The following is a 19,794-nucleotide window of genomic DNA, read 5'->3' on the forward strand; positions in this document are numbered from 1 at the left end:
TAATTAAACTATAAAGTTTTTCAATTTTCATCAATTTTCGTTCCACAAGTGGCTGCACTGATGCCAGTGATGTGATTTCCACCATTTGTTTTCTTTTTTCAGTCGGTGTTGGTCTTTTCTTTCTTCGTTTCTCTGTTTCAATTTTCGAATTTCTCAAGGATTTTCTTTCGGATTCATCTTGTTTCTTTGTTAGAATTTTATTTTCTGCTTGGTACGTAGAATTTTATTCTCAGTTTCCTTCCGGTTTCAACTCAGCGCTTATAAAGTATTGAATGTTTGATTTTCATGTCCTATCAGTAAGAAGTTTCAAATCCTTGGAAAGAAAGTCGATCCCAAATGTGACCTGTTGATGGACCTAATCGGAAAATTTCAATGAATTCTCTGTTCACGAAATAACTCAACGCATTCGATATCAATGAAGCCAACGCTTTTATGCTTCTTGTTCGTACGTAAGTATCAATTTCATTATTTCAACATCTCCTCGTCCTCACCAAACTTACCTACTGATGCTTGTGTTGCTTTCGAGTCTCTATAATAGAGAAATTTTCACCTGTTTTTCTCTTCATTTTGCAGTATTGCCAATATTGCATGTACAAATCGTGAAATCTGAACGTTACACTTCCAAGCAAATGTTAACGTGGCTGAATCGACTAAATTTAACCGAAAACGCGGAGACCAAGAAATGCTTGCCAATTATCCAGGGTAAGATGTACCCGGATGTTAATTTCCTTTATATGTTCTGTGACACAACCCCGGAAAGAATGATATGGGTAATGATTCGCTATTAATTATAACGTTCGATTGTACAAACAATTTTAGAGAGTAATATTCATAATAGTTTCATTATCAAGTAGAGAAAGTCTGATGTTTATTCGAACTGTGTGGGATATAAATGTTGGGAAAGCCACTTGACCGATAGTACACGATACAGCATTTTGAATGTGATGAATACCTATCGAACATCGGTAGCTGAAGGAGTTTGCGGTCCTTGGTGCGATAAGAAAAAACTAAGATTGGTCTTCGAATTGGTTAGTAAACAGTAAATACACCTGTTATGATTTTTTTCCCCTTCAAAAATGTACCTAGTTCAATAATTAGATAATGTTCTACTTGATGAAAACTGTTTCAGAAATGGAGCACTGATTTGGAAAATCTAGCATTAGAACATCAAACAAAATTCTGTGGGGATGCGGTTTCGCCAACATCACCACTACAAAGTTCCAAGAAAAAAGGCCTACCGAAGTATTTGGATGACGTCACGGTTACGTTTCAAGTAGAAGAAGGATTTCAACGTGAATTAAATTTACTTTTAAGAACATACCTGGTGGAAAATCGCATGAACGATTGGAATGAAAAGTATTTGTCTCGGACTGTTGGTATTCAATCTAATGATTTACGAAAATAATAATCTAAATTTCATTGGTTTTAGGACCAATCGATTTAGAAGAAGTTTAGCGACCGAAGTAGGCTGCGCTTATCTTCTCAGATATGGCGTTAGTATGAAAACTACATTAAATGAAAAAATCATTTCTGGGAACTTCGGTCATTTTAGTTGCGTCTTTGGATCTCCTATGCAGTTCGATCATATCGAGCACGTTATTCCGCCATTATCGAGCCGTAATTGTGCATTGGTATTTCCAGAGTTAGGAGTTGACAGGCCCTTCGATTACTTACATCGATCTCTTTGTACAGGTACCTATTATATGTATGTAAAACGATATATGTATACCTAGAATATCGTCGGCTTAGTGCGGAAAGGTGCCTCGTGAAATTCGTTACTTGACACCTGTGTAAAACGGTCTTTCCACTCTGAGCACCATCTATCAGTCCAAATGTTCAAACCAAAAGTTATGTTACCTCAAGGCACCCTTCCCATCACCTAAGATGCCTTTAGATTTGAACTTGGACTGATAGATGGCGCTCAGTGTGGAAAGGCAGTTTTACACAGGTATCAAGTAACGAATTTCACGAGGCACCTTTCCGCACTTAGCCGACGATATGCTAACGAATATTTAGTGTTCTTGCCTGCTTGTATGTACAAATTCAAATTAATTTTCTAATGTGTAAGAATGCAAATTGTTGTAGTTCGGTATCCGTCTTTGTCGACAAATTGTCAATTCAGTAAAGAGCACACCCCGGAAGTATACAGCAAGGTATGTCCCAAAGAAGCGTTTGAAAATTCAGAAACTTGGCAAGATAAATGGTTCGGACTTACTGTGCGATTTCGAAAACCTCCAGTTGGCATAGGCAACAATGATGTGGAAAGCGTCGAATGTAACGCACCCAAGCTTCCGAAAACTTATCCCGAAGAAGGCGACTATCACAATTATAATTGCACTCGTACACATGAAGTGGTTGGTTGAACATTTCGCACTTCTGGAAAATGAAAAATCTCAAATATTAACGATTATTTGTCTCGGAAATAGGTGAATAAAGCGGATCCGTATTCGTGTGTAGGATGGAACTGTGAGCACAGTCAACTTACTGATATCGTACGACATCTGATTTGGCACACTATAAACAGTGCTGTTGAAACGATAGCTCAAGGTTTATGCACGTATTTATGTTTACTGCCGTGTAAGTGCAACGGTGAACGGTATTGCAACATGGCCGAACGTGTAAGTTGAATGCACTTTTGATTACAAACAATGTCGTCGGATTTGCCAACATAATTCAAAGTTGAAATGTTGGCTAATCAGGACGATATATCATCTGAGTAGTTTAAGTTACTGAGAAAGCGAGACTCGTACTAGGTAAATTTCTAAGTAGGTATTTAAATTACCTACTAAATGTAACTTTCGGTCACTTTTTCTAAATTTTGATTGATTCAATTTTTTTCAAAAAGTTGCAAAAAAGCTTTGCTTTTTCGATAAAAAATACGAAAAAACATTTCAAAGTATCACTTTTTCTCCAAGAAGGTCGTTGAAAGAAATCGCCAAAAAGCATTCACTCGTATCTTGTCTGTAATTTGTCAAAAATTCCTGCTTTTTGCCAAAAATAGAAAAAAAAGCAAATACTTACTGCATTACAAACAAATTTCTGAAGTTTTTTTTTTTTTTTTTTTTTTTTTGACAAAATAGGGAAGAAGTGTAATTTTTGCCTATAATTGCTAAAAAATAAAATCCTGCTTATTACTGTTTTGACAAAAATTTTCACTTTTTTAGCAAAATTGCCAAAAAAGTTTCACTTTTTTTCCAAAAATTACCCACGTCTCTTTTTGGCTAAAAGTTGCCCAACGTCTTCATTTTCAAAAATTTACAAAAATTCATGCTTTTAGCAAAATTGTCATAAATTGTCGTTTTTTTTGCCAAAAAAGTCTAAAACGTGAACTTTTTTTTCAAAAAACTGTCTAGAAGTCTTACTTTTTTGCTAGAAGTTGCTGAAAACTTTACTTTTTGAAACTAGGTCCATCATTTTTTTTTGCCTAAAGTTGTCAAAATGTCGTGATTTTTGCGTAGATTTTTAATAACGTCTTGCTTTTTTTTAAAAAACAGAAATTACTAAAAAATTAGTAAAAAGTCACGTTTATGTACCGTACTGTTTGGCTAAAATTTGGAAGAAAAATAATTTTTTGTTGATAATTTTCAAAAATTGCCTATTTTTCGGTAAAGTTGTCAAACTATTAGGGTTTTTTTTACAAAAATTTTCACTTTTTTAGCAAAATGTTGTGTGAAAGATTTTCACTTTTTCCAAAAATTAACCAAAAAGTCTCTATATTTGTTGTTTAAAAATTGCCAAAAAAGATGACTTTCAATTCTTTGCCATGAATTTTCAAAAAATCCTACTTAGTTATTGCTAAAATTGTCAAAGTCTTGTTATCAAGAATTCTTTTTTTCAAAAATGTTCAAAAATTCCTGCTTTTAGCAAAACTGCTATAAATTATTGTTTTTTTTTTTTTGCTAAAAATTCCAAAAAGTACCTCTTTTTTCAAATTAATTGTCTAAAAGTCGATTTTTTTTTTGCTAGAAATTGCCAAAAATGACACTTTTTTATATACCAACAATTTCAAAAAGTCACACTTTTTCAACTTTCCAAAGTGTTGCTTTTTTTTAGCAGAAGTTGCCATAAAATGAGCGAAAAGCCTTTTTTTGCACCCTAATAGCGTTGCAAATAAATAAATAAATAAATGAAAAAAAAAAAAAAAACGTTGAAATCCTTTACTACTATGTACTTACTTAGGTACTTGTTAAAGTTGTCAAATTCAGACTCTTTCACAAGAATTCTCATTTAGACAAATTTCTACAAATTTTTACTTTTTTTTGCTTAAAAATTACCTAAAATGTCTTTTTTTGTTAAAAATTCTCACGAAAGATCACAATTATTGTTTGCCAATAATTTTCAAAAATTCCTGATTTTTGCCAACAATTTCGAAAATTTTCGCTTTTAGCAAAATCACTTTAAACTATCGTTTTTTAGTCGAAAAAAATCCAAAAAGTCCCTCTTTTTTAAAAAATTGTCCAGAAGTCTCACTTTTTTGTCAGAAATTGCCAAAAAGCTCTTTTTTTGGTTGAAAATGTGAACCTACTTAGTTGATATTTTAAAAAAATCAGTTTGTACTAACAAGGGAACCTCTTGAGGTGTCACACTCCGATTTGAACGGGACCGCGATTTTTGGAAAGAGCATAGTTCAAAACCCCCAAAACCAAATGAGGAGCTTGGAATCAAAACTCACTTTTGACACCAAAAATCGATATGCGTTTTTTTGGGGATTCGGATACTTCTTCAATTTCTCTATCACCCTACAGAGTCCATTTTTCCAAATTCGGCCCCAGTTCTTCACAATTTCGTGTTAAAAAGTGCCCTTGGAGTCAAAACTCACTTTTGCCACTGGCAAAAGTGAGTTTTGACTCCAAGCTGTAAAAAAAACTGTATTTTCAAGGTCGCATGGCAGTCTACAAAGCCAAAATGATTCAATTGCAAATTCGGAAGCATTTTCTGATAGTGAAAATAGCGAAAATGGTAGTTTTGAATTTGGATGTTATGCAACTGAGGAGGTAAAAAATTGGATGTATTGAGCGCTCAAAACTTTTAAAGCTCTCTGGAGGCGGAACAAAATACTCTACAGAAAAATGAGGTCGAGGAAAATTGTAGAAAATTAAATTTTCAATCGACATAATGTCGTTAGTTTTTTTCTAGGGTGCTTAGTTTTCTATATATTTGCAAAAGAAAGTATAATTTTTGGAAAAATTCAGCGCTCAAAACTTTTAAAGCTGTCTGGAGACGGAACGAAGCATTCTACAGAAAAATGAAGTCGAGGAAAATTGTAGAAAATTAAATTTCCAATCGACATAATGTCGTTAGTTTTCTTCTAGGAGGCTTATTTTTCGATATATTTGCAAAAGAAAGTAAAATTACCCCACCTTGGAATCAAAACTCACTTTTGCCAAACTTGAAAGCCATACTGCAACGATATGGCAACTTGAAAAAAAAATTTTTCTCATGGAATCCTATTTAGTAGTCTTACTCAAGAGCTCGACACACTTTGCGACGTTTTTTTCATCAACGCACTATTGTCGATTTTCTCGAAACTTTGTCCGATGGCAAAAGTGAGTTTTGATTCCAAGCTCCTCAAATTTTCAGCTACCCAAGTTCATTTTTTGATTTTTGGCGAATTTTTGAAAATTCAAAATTGACTGTTTTTTGGCGATTTATGTTTTTTTTAAAAAGTAGGTACTTGATCAATAAAAATGGTCAAAATAAGTCCCAAAACTGATATTAATTACTTAAATCCAAATTTCACAATTTCCAGTCATTCTGGAGCCTCCAGCGCAATTTTTCAATTTCTCCAGAAGGCGTGAAGATGAAGTTGGGCAGCTAAAAACCGAGTTGTATGTTACACTCGACCTGTTTAACGAGTTTATCCACATTTGAGCCGATTTTGAGAGTGACACCTCAAAAGTGGGTTTTTGACCAGTTTTTTTCAAAATTAAAAAATCCTTGGACTTTTTAGTTTGTGTGGAAATTTTTGAAATTCACGCGAATCGCTGTATTTTTTCCGTAACTAACTCCCCAAATCCAAATTTCACAATTTCCAGCCATTCTGGAGCCCCCCCGCGCGATTTTCAATTTCTCCAGAATTTTGAATTTGCTCCAGAAGGCGATGAATATGCAGTTGGGGTCATTCCATGTCAACTCGACCAAAAAAAGGCGATTTTGAAAGTCATGTTTTTCGATTTCGCTCAATTTTTTTTTAATAATATATACCCACCCAGTAAGTAAGAACCCCGCAATTAGTTTGGTCCCAGCCCCCTCAGGAGGCGGGTGGGGGGTCCATTATTTTCACATTGTCTCGAGCTACTCAACTTCAGCAGCCCATTCCTCTAAAACTATGATACATTGATCAAAACTGATTTCACAGTTCGAAAGGGCATTGCATTTTGAACTTTTTAAGTGTTTTGATATTTTCAAAAGTTGAAAGTTGAACTTTTAAATTGAAAGTTCAAATTTCAAAATGGCGCTGTAAGTGGGAGCTACCATTTAAAATGTTGGAAAAATTTCCATAGATGTACCTTTTGATGCTTTTTTGAAAAATCAAGTTTCGAGATGAGATCTCTCAATGGAGGGGGAGCATCCCCACGCCCAATTTTGGGTGAAACTTTCCAAAGAAAATCTGGGGCATGTGATATATCGAATTCTATGTTTTAGGTGTCGCTGAATACGAATATGACATCAGATTTTTGATAGAACCCCATCCATGGCCCCCAGCACCTCCCCAAAGGGGGTAAAAGTTCAAAAAAGTGTTTTGTTCGTGTGACATATGTAATAGTATGTTTTTGGTGACGCTGAACACGAATATGACGTCAGATTTTTGATTGGACCCCATCCACGGCCCCCAACAATTTTTTTGGACTTTTACCTATTGGGGGAGGTTCTGGGGGCCATGGGTGAAGTCGATTCGAAAAACTAAGGCAATATTCGTGTTCAGCGATATCGAAAACATACTATTTCATGTGTCACACGAATGTAACCATGTTTTTTTTTGGGGGGGGGTCACTCCTTTGGGGACCTCAAGAGTGGTTTTTTGAGGTGTCACTCTCGCTCCAAAACGGCTGGAAATATTACAGCGATTCGCGGAAATTTCAAAAATGTCCTCACAAACGGTTATCTTTTGATTTTTTAATTTTGAAAAAAGCTATCAAAAAACCACTCTTGAGGTGTCACTCCTAAAATCGGCTCAAATGTAGATAAACTCGTTAAACAGGTCGAGTATACCACACAACTCGATTTTTAGCTGCCCAACTGCATATTCACGCCTTCTGGAGCAAATTCAAAATCCTGGAGAAATTGAAAAATCGCACTGGAGGCTCCTGAATGGCTGGAAATTGTGAAATTTGGATTTGGGGAAATAATATTAGTTTTAGGACTTATTTCGACCATTTTTATTGATCAAGTACCTACTTTTAAAAAAAGAAGCATAAATCGCCAAAAACAGTCAATTTTGATTTTCAAAAATTCGCCGAAAATCGAAAAATGAACTTGGACAGCTGAAAATTTGGTTTTGGAGGGGGGGGGGGGTTAGACTATGCTCTTTCCAAAAATCGCGGTCCCGTCCAAATCGGAGTGTGACACCTCAGGAGGTTCCTTTGTAAGTATTCTATTTTTTTTGTTTCGCATTTTTTGCTCTTGTTTAGCCAACTTTTTGGTTAATTTTTCAAACTTTTTTGATTTCTCAAGCTACTTAAAAAAAAAAAATTGAGTACGAACCTTGAGAGAAAGACGAATTACAGTTCTCTTCTTCTAAAACAATTAGCGAATAGAATAGCGTAATCTTTTTTTGTTCTGAAATACACACTTATATCAATTTTAATTCCGTGGCTTTATTTTTCAGCGTTGGCATTGGTATTTAGAGCAAAAAGCTGCAGAAAGAGTGCGTAATTGTCCGTCAGGAAATTTAACCCGAAACGTCACCTATCCACATCCTCCATTTCAGGGTGGTGAGTTAATCAATTTTTATACGACTATAGACGATAATTTGTCAATTACAGATTCGTCAAAAATCGATGTCTTAATCGCACGAATTTCTAATTCTATCTGCTCACAGAACTCCCTTTTTTTGAAGAAGTTACTGTGGTCTTTCATTTAAAAGAGAACGCACAACAATCACTACACGAGAAATTCGCTAAATTATTTTGGAGTAATGCGTTTCAAGACTGGAATGAGTAAGTGTTTAATAGACTGAAAATTACTATAAATGGATAGCTTACTTGTAAGTTTTCTCAGAGATGGGACGTTTAGAAGAGGCAACGCTTATTGGATGGGTTGCGCGATTGTTGTCCGTCCGGGACAAACTGATATAAAAATTCCACGCGAATATAAAGTACATAATGGAATACCTACTCATATGGTTTGTATTTTTGCCACGAACGGAGAAGATCATTTCTGGGCCGAAAGAGGCTCTGCGAATAAAAGCTGCTGTCCCGTTTGTACCAAACCACCAATAGACGCGTCTTGTGCACCAATAACCAAGAACAAGGATCACACGTATCCTCATTTATGCAGTCGTGGGTATACTTCGAATACGTAGTGCTCGTAGATTGAAATTACGTTTAGAAATACGGTTATAAAATACGGTCGATTTTTCAGTGAACGAATCGTTGAACATACACATGAATTGCGAAGTTAACAAATGTCATAAAACAGCCCAACCGTTGCAGGCTTTGACGAGCAAAGTTCCCGGATTTACGTTAATTCGATATTTGAATGGGTCTTTCGAGTATGTGTTTAGGCCTCAGCCGGCAGAAATGAGCGGTGCGTACATCACGTCGAAAATGTGCAACATAGCGACTTTGTTATTTGGTATAGCTATCGTTATGGTATTGTTGGTGATATCGTTGATTTACAAACACAAAGAAGCGAAAAAATACCAGGAAAAGGCCGAGTTGCAAAATAACCAAAATTAAAGGAATTTTGATGCCATCGAACGACAGTTCTGGCGAAGTTTTAAACCCGACCGACGTATGTCGGTGTAAGTTTTAAAGAATAACTTTGTTGATTTTGCTAGAAATGATTGGAATTTTTTTTGTTAGAAAAACCGAATTATTGTATTTTGCGTATGACTCAGGACTCGACGAAGGTTTCTGGAGATCTACCAAACGCGAGAGTTTAGAATCGTTGATGTATTTTTGAATATAATTTTGATTAAAATATTAACCTTTGTATTTGTACGTACAATTCGGTACAGATGCTCTTGTAGTTTGATTAATTTGATCAAAGTGAATATGATTTTCGTATTTTTGTTGTTTTTTTTTTTACCAATTTTTGAAAAATAGTTTTTTAAATGAATCATGCATCAGGCCAGGGCCTCGGTGAGAGGGAGGTGTGTTGATAATAGTCACGCATTTCTGAAAAATTTCCAAATATTCTCGTTTCTTGCTAAAAATTGTTGCTTTTTCTCAAAAAATTTCCAAAAGTTTGCATTCCCCCCCCCCCAAATTACCCAAAACTCTTGCTCTTTTACCTAAAAATTGACAAAACTTTCACTTTCCCGTTTTCACTGAAATAGATTATTGTTTTTCTCCAAAAATTGACAGAAATTCTCGCTTTTTGCAAAATTGCAAAGTCTTGTTTTTGTAGTGGAAGTTGCCAAAAATTAGCAAGTCTTGCATTCTTTCAATGAAATTGCAAATAAAACTTCTGTACTTTTTTGGTCAATAATTTCTCAAAAAATTGCTACTTTTTGCTAAATTTTTCATTCTTGTTTTTTTTTTGTTTTTAAAAAAAGTTGTTGAAGATTTTCACTTTTTTCTAAAAATTTATAAAGTCGTTTTTTGCCAGAAATTGCTGAAAAGCATGACTTTTTTGCCAACAAGTTTCAAATAGGTATGCTGCTTTTAGTTAAAGTTGTCAAGGTTTTGCTTTTTGCCAAAAATTCTTGTTTTTTCAAAAATTTACTCAACTTCACTGCTAATTTAGCAAAATTGCTAAAATGGTAAAAATTGATGTTTTTGCTAAAAATTCCAAAAAGTCCCACGTTTTCCAAAAATTATCCAGAAGTCTTGCTGTCATTGTCAAAAATTGCCAAAGTTTTGTTTTCTAATCAAGAAGTTGTAGAATAGTTCAATCAAAATTGTCATTTTTTCAAAATTTGGGTTACTAAAGTTGAACGTTTCAAAAATTTCCAAAAATTGCATTTTTCTTAATCATGGCCTTATTTTTGAAGAATAAAAGTGAAAATGTCGATAATATCAATATCAACTAGTGAATATCACTTTTTCATTTTTTTCAAACTGCCAACTTGTTGCATTGTCTTAAGCTAACCAAAAAGTTTAAACTTTTGCCAAAATTTCTAAAAAGCCTCGTCCTTTACCTAAAGTAATGAAGTTTTGCTTTCGAACAAACATAGCAAAAAACTCCTGTATTTTGTCAAAGTTGCCAAATTGCTTAAAAAATCGCTTTTTGGCAAACTAATCCCAGAAAGTCTCACATTTTTTTCCCGTTTAAATTGACTGTAAATTTTTTTACTCAGAAATTGCCAAAAATGCGCCATTTTTTAATAAAGTTGTCACAGTTTTGCTTTCTTCAAAAAATTGCCCAAAATGTTCACTCATTTGACAACAAATGCCAAGTTTGGTTTTTTGCCCAAAAAACGTCCTAAATCTCACCTGAAAAGCCTTGCTCTTTGCTGAAATTGTCAAGTCTTGATTTCAAAAAACTCTGCAACAAGTTTCACCTTTTGTAAATGTTGCCAAAAAGTCTCACGTTTTTTCCGAATTCCGAAAATCGCCAAAAAGGATTTTCTGTTTTCTGTTAAAATGGCCACTTTTGCTTTCTGTCAAAAAATTTCCTTGGGTTAGATCTTGCAGAAAATTAGAACATTTAAGCTTTCACTTTTTTAGGCCATTGCGGTGAAATTTTGTTTTTTATTTTTCAAATGGTCGCGTTTGGGTAATCTTGAGTGACCATTTTTGGGTTTTTGCATTTTTAAAATGACCACTTTTAAAAAATAACTGCAATTTTCAAAATGTTGACAAAAAACTGCAACTATTAAAAAGGAATTTTGTTCATTTTTCCAAAATAGGGTGTTCAGAAAATGAAAAATTCTCACTATTTTCGATTGAAATAATGTTAAGCTAACCAAAAAGTCTAAACTTTTGCCAAAATTGACAAAATGTTTCTTTTTGTGTCAAAAATTATCGCCTCTTTGGAAAAAATTCCAAAAAGACTCACTTTTTTGCCAAAATTTCTGAAAAGCCTTGTCCTTTTTTGCTTAAAGTAATGAAGTCTCATGTTTTCAAACGAACAAGCAAAAACTCCTGTGTTTTGTCAAAGTTACCAAAAAGTCTCGTTTATGCCCAAAAATTGCTTAAAAACGTCGCTTTTTGGCAAAAAATGATCAGAAAGTCTCACATTTTTTTCCAGTTGAAATTGACCGTAAATTTTTTTTTACACAGAAATTGCCAAAATCCACCATCTTTGGATAAAATTGTCACAGTTTTGTTTTTTCAAAAATTTTCCCAAAATGTTCACTCATTTGACAACAATTGCCAAGTTTAGTTTTTTGCCCAAACAACGACCAAAATCTCATTTGAAAAGCCTTGCTTTTTGTTGAAATTGTCAGTTTTGATTTCAAAAAAATTAGCTAAAAATTTCGCTTTTTGTAAATGTTGCGAAGAAGTCTCACGTTTTTTCCGAATCCCGAAAATCGCCAAAAAGAGCATTCTGCTGAAATAATCAGATTTTGCAAAAATTAGAACATTCAGCGTTTAGCTTTTAAAGTCAGTGCGGTGAAACTTTGTTCTTTATTTTTCAAATGATCGCTTTTGGGTAATTTTGAATGACCTTTTTTGGGGTTTTGCACGTTCAAAAAAATAAACTGCAATTTTCAAAATTTTGCTTAAAATTGCAACTTTTAAAAAGAAATTTCGTTCGCAAACTTGATTCATTTATCCAAAATAGGGTGTTCAGAAGATGAGAAATTCTCACTGTTTTGGATTGAAATAATGTTGAATCTAGATTTAAAAAAAAAAAAACTTCAGGTGGCCACATTTGGGTGCTTTATCTTACGTTACTTCATCATTTTAAAAATAAAATAAGGGTTAGTTGATTGAAATTTATTCTTTTCAATTTTTAAAACCAGAAAAAAAAACATAAAAACAATGATATACATAAAACACATAGTCAGGAATAAATCGCAAATACATTTTAAATATCTAAAAAAAGTTCTTCACCATGAACGCTCGACAAAACGTTCACTCGATAGTTGAAAATTACTTTAAAATCTCTTTCGCAGTTTCATAGAAACCAGACGTGATACAGAAGGAACATCTTTCTACTTACAATGTGAATTTTTCTCGGTCTCAATTCATCTCTAGAAGGATAACGTCCAATAGTTTTTCGTCTGTCCCAAAATCGGACCATAATCGTCATCGTTATTGCTGGAATAGGTACTGGAACTAACACTGTTTACCATACGTTTAAACTTCCAATTCCATAATTCCCTTTCTTCTTTTTTCTCAAAGGAGTCGTTGCTACAGGTTCCGTTGCTTCTTCTCTGGTTCTAAATCAGAAAAAAAAATGATAAGAGTAAAGTACCGCCAACGAACAATCATCGAAAAATAAATACTAGTTTTATACTTACTTGGACGTGGCCACTTCTGGATTTATGTATTTGCCAATTCCTCGTTTGAAAACTTTAGTCGATGCTCCTACGGCTACTCCGGTTTTCTTATTCTCTTCGGCGGTTTGTTTCTCGATTTCAGCCGCTCGATCGGCAGCCAACTACGAATAAATACTCGTATGAGTCGAAGCTTTACGTGGTTCGTAAAGAATAGAGCAATATTTACCTGATCATCGACTTCTTGGTACGGATCTACGAATACTTGTGTTTTCAAAATGATAATGTCTTCGATCGGTCTGTCTTTATTGTCCACTTCGACCTGTTCGATCATATTTAACGTGTCCATTCCTCCGACTATTTTTCCAAACACTGTATGCTTATTGTCCAAATGACGACAGGAACGGAATGTTATGAAACTAGAAATACAGTTCGAATTTAATTACAGAAATTTAATTTATCGTGGGTCTATTTTGAGGTGATTTACAATTGTGATTTATTCGTGTTGGTGCCGGAATTCGCCATCGATAAAATACCACGACCGGAATGGGTTAAATTTGGTTTGAATTCGTCTTCAAATGGTTTTTTCCATATCGATTCTCCTCCGGTTCCAGTTCCAGTTGGATCTCCACCTTGAATCTAATCACGATTCATCGACAGAATAAATTTATCAACACGTATTTCGAGAAAATAACGTTGAAAGTGTTTACCATGAAATTTCGAATCGATCGATGGAATTTAGTATTTTCGTAGTATCCGCGTTGACATAATTTTAAAAAATTTTCACAAGTTTTTGGTACAATATCGCTGTCTAGTTGAATATTCAGAGGACCGAAGTTAGTAACGAGACGAACGTATCCTGTGATTAGAGAAATAAATAACGTTATAGATCATGGATAATTAAATACTCGAAGTTCAAGCGTTAATTAGTGAGCTACCTTTCTTCTTAACTCGTTCGTATCTTACTACATCTTCATCGATAACAGCAGCTTCGTGTAAAGTAACAGGATCCATAGCAGTGGATGTAAATCCAGCTGCTACTTTTCCAGTCGAATAATGTGCCTTTGAAATAAACGAACGATAAATTAATAATTAATATTCGATACAATCGAATAGAATGAATAATAATAAGGAACATACAGCATTAAATTTATCAAGTTTAGGTTTATCGGCTTGTTTCTCAGCTTCAGCAGGTTTATAATCGCGTTCTAATTCGTTCAAGATGACTTTAGTCTCATTAGCAACGGTTTTCAATATACCCATATTTCCTTCAGCTCGGAACTCCAATTCCTCTGCAATAAAGTTCAGTTATGAGTATCAAAAATATAGATATCGTACGAAAAAACTAATCGTTACCTTCGGTTTCAACTCTGAAATTGTTTTTAACGTGATGAAATGACATAATGTTGAATTTAGACAAGTCCGTAGGATCTTGCAAAATGATCAGATCGCTCCTTTGAAACGGTTCATCGGTGATTAAATCTTTGAATGATTTTGTTTTAATGTTGAGTTGTTCGACGGCCTGAAAATTGAAAATATTGAGCGATTATACGTCGAGTGAAATGTAAATTGATACTGATACTAATCCTAATCCAACTAACCTCGTACGAAAACACATTTCCAGATTTGGAATTCGCCACCATATGTGACTGATTTGTGAATACTTTATACAATACTGGGCAATGGTATTCGCCTTTTTCATTTTTCACGAAATTCAAATTAACGAGTTTCTTCAAATCTAAAGGCTGTAATGAGAAATAGTTAAATTAACGGTGAATGGTGGACGATGAACGAATTCGAAGTAATGAAATATTAACCTTTCCGTTGACTGGATTATGTTTATATTTCTTTAAATAACCGATTATGGCTTGTAAGTCGAAAATATTCCCGTCTTGATCGCAGCAAGCTTTCACAAATGGTTGAAGCGAAACACAGCAATGATCGAAAGGCAGACGTCTAAAATTACCTTTATCGACTCCTTCTTTTTTGCCACCGTATAGTGTAGTCCATTCGGTGTACGTTAAGTACCTGTTTGAATTAGGAATATGGGTTCAGTGTTGGGATTATGAGTTGGATTGAAATATGAAAATTGAAAATTGAACTTACATTTTATCCTTTTGATGCTGTCGTTTACCCATTTTGAGGTTTTATTAGTTGAAGAATGAATTGAAATGAGAGTTTACGTGGATGTGAAATTGAAAATCCGAGTAGAGTAAGTAGAGTGATCAAATTATCCGGCGACTGCTCTTGATCTTGATTTTTATTTATGAAAACGAAAATTATTATTAATTTTTCGTAAACAAAATCATTGATAAGACGTCAGAATTTTTTCACAGAGGAAGTTGCTTCGGGAGTGTTCGGATACGCTCGGAATACTCTCGCTGTTATGACGATTTTATTGGAGGAGCCTGCAGTGACGTCACTGATGTCACATATGAACAGAATATGAACCATGAACCAACCTCTGAAATTCGTACTACGAACAACCTTGGAAATTTGGAATTTTGGATTTGGAATTTTGAATGCCGACCGCCATGGGCGCCATGTTTTCGTGTTCCGTTTTTTCGCTCCTTTTAGTGTGATGTTTTGCGGTAATTTTTTCGTGTAAATGGTGTCTTTATTTCGAATTCGCGTTAACTAATGCATTTGATGGCTATGAAGTGTTGTTTGCCACGTTAAAGGTATGTAATTTACTAATAGATCTGTTCTTTTTACACAGATTTTGGCAGATTTTCAAGAATCTGGATTTTGGAAGATTTAGAATCCACAAGAATCTGCCTGGGTAGCAGCTTTTGAAAATGGACTTTGGATTTTACTTAGAAAAAGGAGACTTTAGGTTTTGAAAGATTGGTGAATATAATATAATCTCAGAAGTGTTAAAAAAAAAAGATTTAAAAAAACATCCAAAATCCAGATTCTTGAAAATCTGCCAAAATCTGTCTAAAAATAACACATCTTTCTATGGTACGTGTTCAGAAGGGGGAATGAAAATCTGAAATTTTCCTTTATAGTCCGGCATATGACAATAGGAGTAATTGCACCCCCCCCCCCGCCGATCCTCCGGGACAACTTTTTTCTTAAAGGGGATATCCTAAGGAACATTTTAAAGCAAACTTGCCCAAAAAAAAGTTGGCCTTATTTACAAAATGGCGACCATTTTGATTGACAGGTCAGCCGAAATCGCAGATTTTGCGTTTCAATTTTCAACATAGAACTTGCACGAAATTTTCTAAACTAATGCGTATTTCGATTTTTTGGGAATTTTTGAAAATCCAATTTAGGCCAAAAATGAGGGAAAAAATCAAAATTTTACCAAATTGACCAAGAAAGCTGAAATTTGGGATATACGAAGGTGATAGGAGAGGAGTGCTTCAAATTTGATTTTTGATTGATTGCGTGTAGAATTTTTCTGTTGTGATATCGATTAGATTTTTTCTAGTGTTGATTTTGAACGATATTTTTGACATTTTTGTGGGATTTTGATTCGGTTTCGTGTTGTTTTAAAAAATGAAGTTCAAATGTGGTTCTATCGCCTGCGGATTATTTTGAGTAACTTTTGCTCAAATTTTTATGTCGAGTTTCTGTTGATTTTGGACTCATTTCTTAAATGAATTTTTGAACTATTTTTGAATAATTTTTCGATCCTTGGTGATGTTTTGTGTTTTTTTTCTTCATTTTGTAAAATGTGTGTAGAGGGAACGACAATTTGCATTTATTGTTAGGTCATTTTCAGAGATTATTCCATTTTCGTGTAGTTGTTTGATGATATTCTTTGCAGTTTTTGCAAACAATATGTACCTATTTGCGCTCTGTTTAATTAACTTTCAGGCATTTTTTATGGTTTTCCTGGCAAGCTTTTCGAATTATTTCCGTGAAATTGAATTTTGCTTCATCTGTTGATTAGACCATCAATTTGTGGAAAAAATGTTTATTCAATTTTGATACGATCAATACTGATTTTTTTTTTTTGAAGACTTTTTCGAACTGTTTGATATTTTAATTTGATACTTACCTCCATATAATTATTTGTTTCGATTTCGTGTCAATTTGTTTGGTAAGTGTAACTAAGTATGATCTTGGATTGAAATTTCGTTGAAAAAGTCATATTACCTGTACGTATAAATGTGCTGATATTTCGCGAAAAATTCCAAATGCTTCAACCGAAATACTTTTTGAGCATTTTTTGAAGAATTTTGAGCCAATTTTGTGTGTAATTTTTGGTATTTTCGAAGAAGTGTCGTGCGATTTATTTAAATGTGTTGAGTTTTTTTTTTCGAAATATGCAAATTGGTCAATTGACTTTTTGACCACCCTTTATTTATGAGGGGAAAACAATTTCGTATACTTGAATTACTTATGTTTGGAAATATGGCAGTTTCAAATTTTCTTTTGTCATATCTCCCCCCTGAAGGACCAAAAATTCACGTGGCTAGTAGACTCATGTCTCCTCTGTAGTATTTTGGGTGAATTCAAAATTTTTTATTAGTTGGAAGTATGATCTTTTCCCCGTAAAAGTTACTTATCAGTTGTTTGAACGGTGGAAAATGCGTATTTACGGCGAACTGATTAGGCAACTTAATTTACTTCACTTATTTTTTTAAATGAAAATTTACGTTGAACTGTTTAGGTAACTTATTTTACATCCTTTTTACACGCTTCATAGATTTTTTTATTTGGATGGGTTAAACTTAAGAGGGGAAGGGGATTTTTTGGCTTCAACATGGTACATCATAGTCTCGAAAATCCGAAGACAGGAGCGTTTCACCGATTTTACCCTGGAATACCCTTTTTGGAATTGGAGGGAAGGTTCCATCATCTAAATGATGTACTCGTATTAGCTGCCGATGCCGCATCTATCTTTGAATATTTTTAAACACCGATTTCTTCTAAATGTAATTTTGTTAATTAAGGAATAGTTTTATTAAGGTTAATCATTCATAATTCTAATCAAATTGTGTTTATTTATTTATTTATTTATTTATTTTTTTGGTTTAGGAGGCGAAGACAGACCCTGCAGATTTAAGAGTGGAATTCAGCTGCAGATCCTACCAATACATTATGATATCATCAGCTTCAGAATATTCTCCGGCTTCGAACGTATAACACCTTACGTATTTAATTTTTGTGAACTCTATATATGTCGCCTCCCTCCCACCCCTCCAGTTTCAATTTTACGCGATCAGTTTTCGACGGAATAACACTAAGTATATAGCGTGGCGATTTTATTCAGCAGAACCAGAATTTTTTAACGAACTTCAAGAAGCACTTTTTTGATGATAATAATACAATGTTTGTAAATGGAACTTGTCACTCCCCCTCTCCCTGCAACGCAACACTTGGCACACATACAATAGACGCATAATAGCGCTGAATAATTTTTTAAGAAGTACATGTAGACTAGCTCGGAGAACGATTCATGCTGTGCGAATTTTTTGAATGGTTAAATGCTGTCACTGAAATATTTTTGAATGCAGCACCTTTGCCTTTGCGTGATAATTTTAGCTGCCATAATTTTTCCTATGGCTGAAGAACGATATTTTATACTAACGCGTACAAATTCGTAAATATGATTGTGCGCTCAACTACTTGATATTCGATTGGAAAAGCTCTATGGTTATTCCCTGTAGATGGAATACGTAGTTCCATTTATTGAGAGCTTGCATGAACATTCGCTGTTTTTGTTTACATCGATTTTACGGATTGTTTGCGTAGATATTCGACGTTTTTCCCCCAATTGATGGATGAATATTGTCGATGTATTGGAATTTTTAAAAGCTCGACGTACGATACGAGTATTTTTACGTTTAATTTAGGTACTTACCTATGGCGTAAGGTTGACTCACGACTAATACACTCGCAGTACCAGAACTTTTTTTCTGATTCGAAAACGACGATTTTTTGATTTGGTCCCCCTTCCCTCTTCACTATTTTGGCATCGGAAGTTTTTTTTCTAGATTTCGTAGAGATGTTCGCAACTCAACCGAGGTAAAAATTCATCTTCCACTTATTTTAGGCATTGGTACGTCGTTATTCGAGAGGTATTCACGACCAAAGACTACAAATTGTTCGCAGATATCATACGAGCTGGTCGTTGCAGGTGGTGGCGATTGTTTCCTGTGATATTTGGAGCGTTCGTAGAGGATGTATTCTCGAATCGTTGGTCTGAAAAAATAACCTCTCGATGATCGGTTACTTCACCCCCTTGTAGTTTTTGTGAAAGTCGTATTAGTCGAAGAATATTCGCAAATTGACGACTGCGATTGGCATGAATTTCATTGTGAACCAATTCCGAGGTCGGTGAATTGGTTCGCGTGACTTTTGCAACATTCGTAGAGAGGCATTGTCGGTTTCGAAAAAATAACTCTTCGGTAATTGCGGCTCCCCTTGGGCTCTTTTTTCAGTTTTGGGTTAATCAAGGTCATATCACTCGAGGAGTATTCAAGCTTTACGACTGCGAAGTGTGCTCGAATGTCATTTGTACTTGTCCCTGCGGGTGATCGGTTCGTATGACATTTGTTGTAGCATTTTGTAGAAAAGGTTTATCGTTGGTTTGGAAAAATGACTCCTCGGTGATTGGCTTTCTCCTTGTGTTTTCTCTTGTCTCCTCCCCCTCCCCCCGGGTACCCTTGGTTCGAAATATGACGTATTTTTTTGGGGAGTTGAAGTAGTAGGGATTGATGCTAAGGGCAATCCTATGAAAGTTTGATGAGTTAGGTGATGCTTTTCTCTAGTCTGGGTTTTGCCGAGTAGAGTAGGGATATAGAAGATTTTTTTTTCAACTATTTTTCTTCTCAAAGATGATAGGGTGAATTAGTTGGGAAGGTTATTTTAGGATAGTAATGCAACAATTCATTTCGAACGATTATTTTTGGCTGTAGTTTTTCAAGACTTTGATCAATTACTAGAATATTTTGGATCAAAATTGGAAAAATGTTTATTTGGCTATTTTCAAAATTAATAGTATAAGTGACGCGCCGATGTTGGTATCTGGTCAACCTGGAGACCTCACAACATCGGAAGAGATCCGGAGGGTTTTGCGATGCCTACTGCGATCGTCCCCGGGATCCGGGGTTACATGGCGGCATGATAGGGTCGCATTAAACGAAGGGTATACAGGGATGGTAGATTTTACACGTTTCACTAACTATCTAACATTGTTCGAATCGCAGGTCGAAAGGTCTTTTCATCGTCTCTTTTCATCGTCTCGGTGGCGTTCTTTGGTACCTCGTGTACGACTTTTT

The 19,794-nt window shown here is 34.7% G+C and overlaps 2 protein-coding genes across 6 annotated transcripts; one reads left to right on the top strand and one right to left on the bottom strand.

Annotated features, from left to right (window-relative positions):
- Positions 1–33: 33 nt before the first annotated feature.
- LOC135839149 (uncharacterized) lies at positions 34–9,230 on the top strand. Of its 5 annotated transcripts, XM_065355043.1 has the most exons (12): positions 34–211; positions 298–449; positions 574–770; positions 855–1,028; positions 1,130–1,356; positions 1,430–1,692; positions 2,086–2,354; positions 2,427–2,618; positions 7,829–7,934; positions 8,042–8,159; positions 8,221–8,501; positions 8,584–9,230. In XM_065355043.1, the coding sequence occupies exons 2-12, from the start codon at positions 416–418 to the stop codon at positions 8,898–8,900; spliced, it is 2,178 nt and encodes a 725-aa protein (XP_065211115.1). In that variant the 5' UTR covers positions 34–211; positions 298–415; the 3' UTR covers positions 8,901–9,230. The 5 variants fall into 5 exon arrangements, with proteins under 5 accessions (XP_065211115.1, XP_065211114.1, XP_065211116.1 ...); XM_065355042.1 differs by lacking the exons at positions 34–211; positions 298–449 and having other exon boundaries at positions 486–770; XM_065355044.1 differs by lacking the exons at positions 34–211; positions 298–449 and having other exon boundaries at positions 486–770; positions 8,221–8,505; positions 8,584–8,759.
- A 2,805-nt stretch (positions 9,231–12,035) lies between these two features.
- LOC135839147 (RING-type E3 ubiquitin-protein ligase PPIL2) lies at positions 12,036–14,895 on the bottom strand. Its single transcript, XM_065355041.1, has 11 exons — positions 14,660–14,895; positions 14,371–14,581; positions 14,155–14,298; positions 13,910–14,075; positions 13,694–13,845; positions 13,492–13,615; positions 13,264–13,412; positions 13,041–13,192; positions 12,783–12,972; positions 12,578–12,717; positions 12,036–12,496 (listed from the first exon to the last, which is right to left on the bottom strand). The coding sequence occupies exons 1-11, from the start codon at positions 14,689–14,691 to the stop codon at positions 12,403–12,405; spliced, it is 1,554 nt and encodes a 517-aa protein (XP_065211113.1). The 5' UTR covers positions 14,692–14,895; the 3' UTR covers positions 12,036–12,402.
- Positions 14,896–19,794: the final 4,899 nt, after the last annotated feature.

The sequence above is a fragment of the Planococcus citri genome, chromosome 3, assembly GCF_950023065.1.
Source record: "Planococcus citri chromosome 3, ihPlaCitr1.1, whole genome shotgun sequence".
Taxonomy (NCBI): Eukaryota; Metazoa; Arthropoda; class Insecta; order Hemiptera; family Pseudococcidae; genus Planococcus; species Planococcus citri.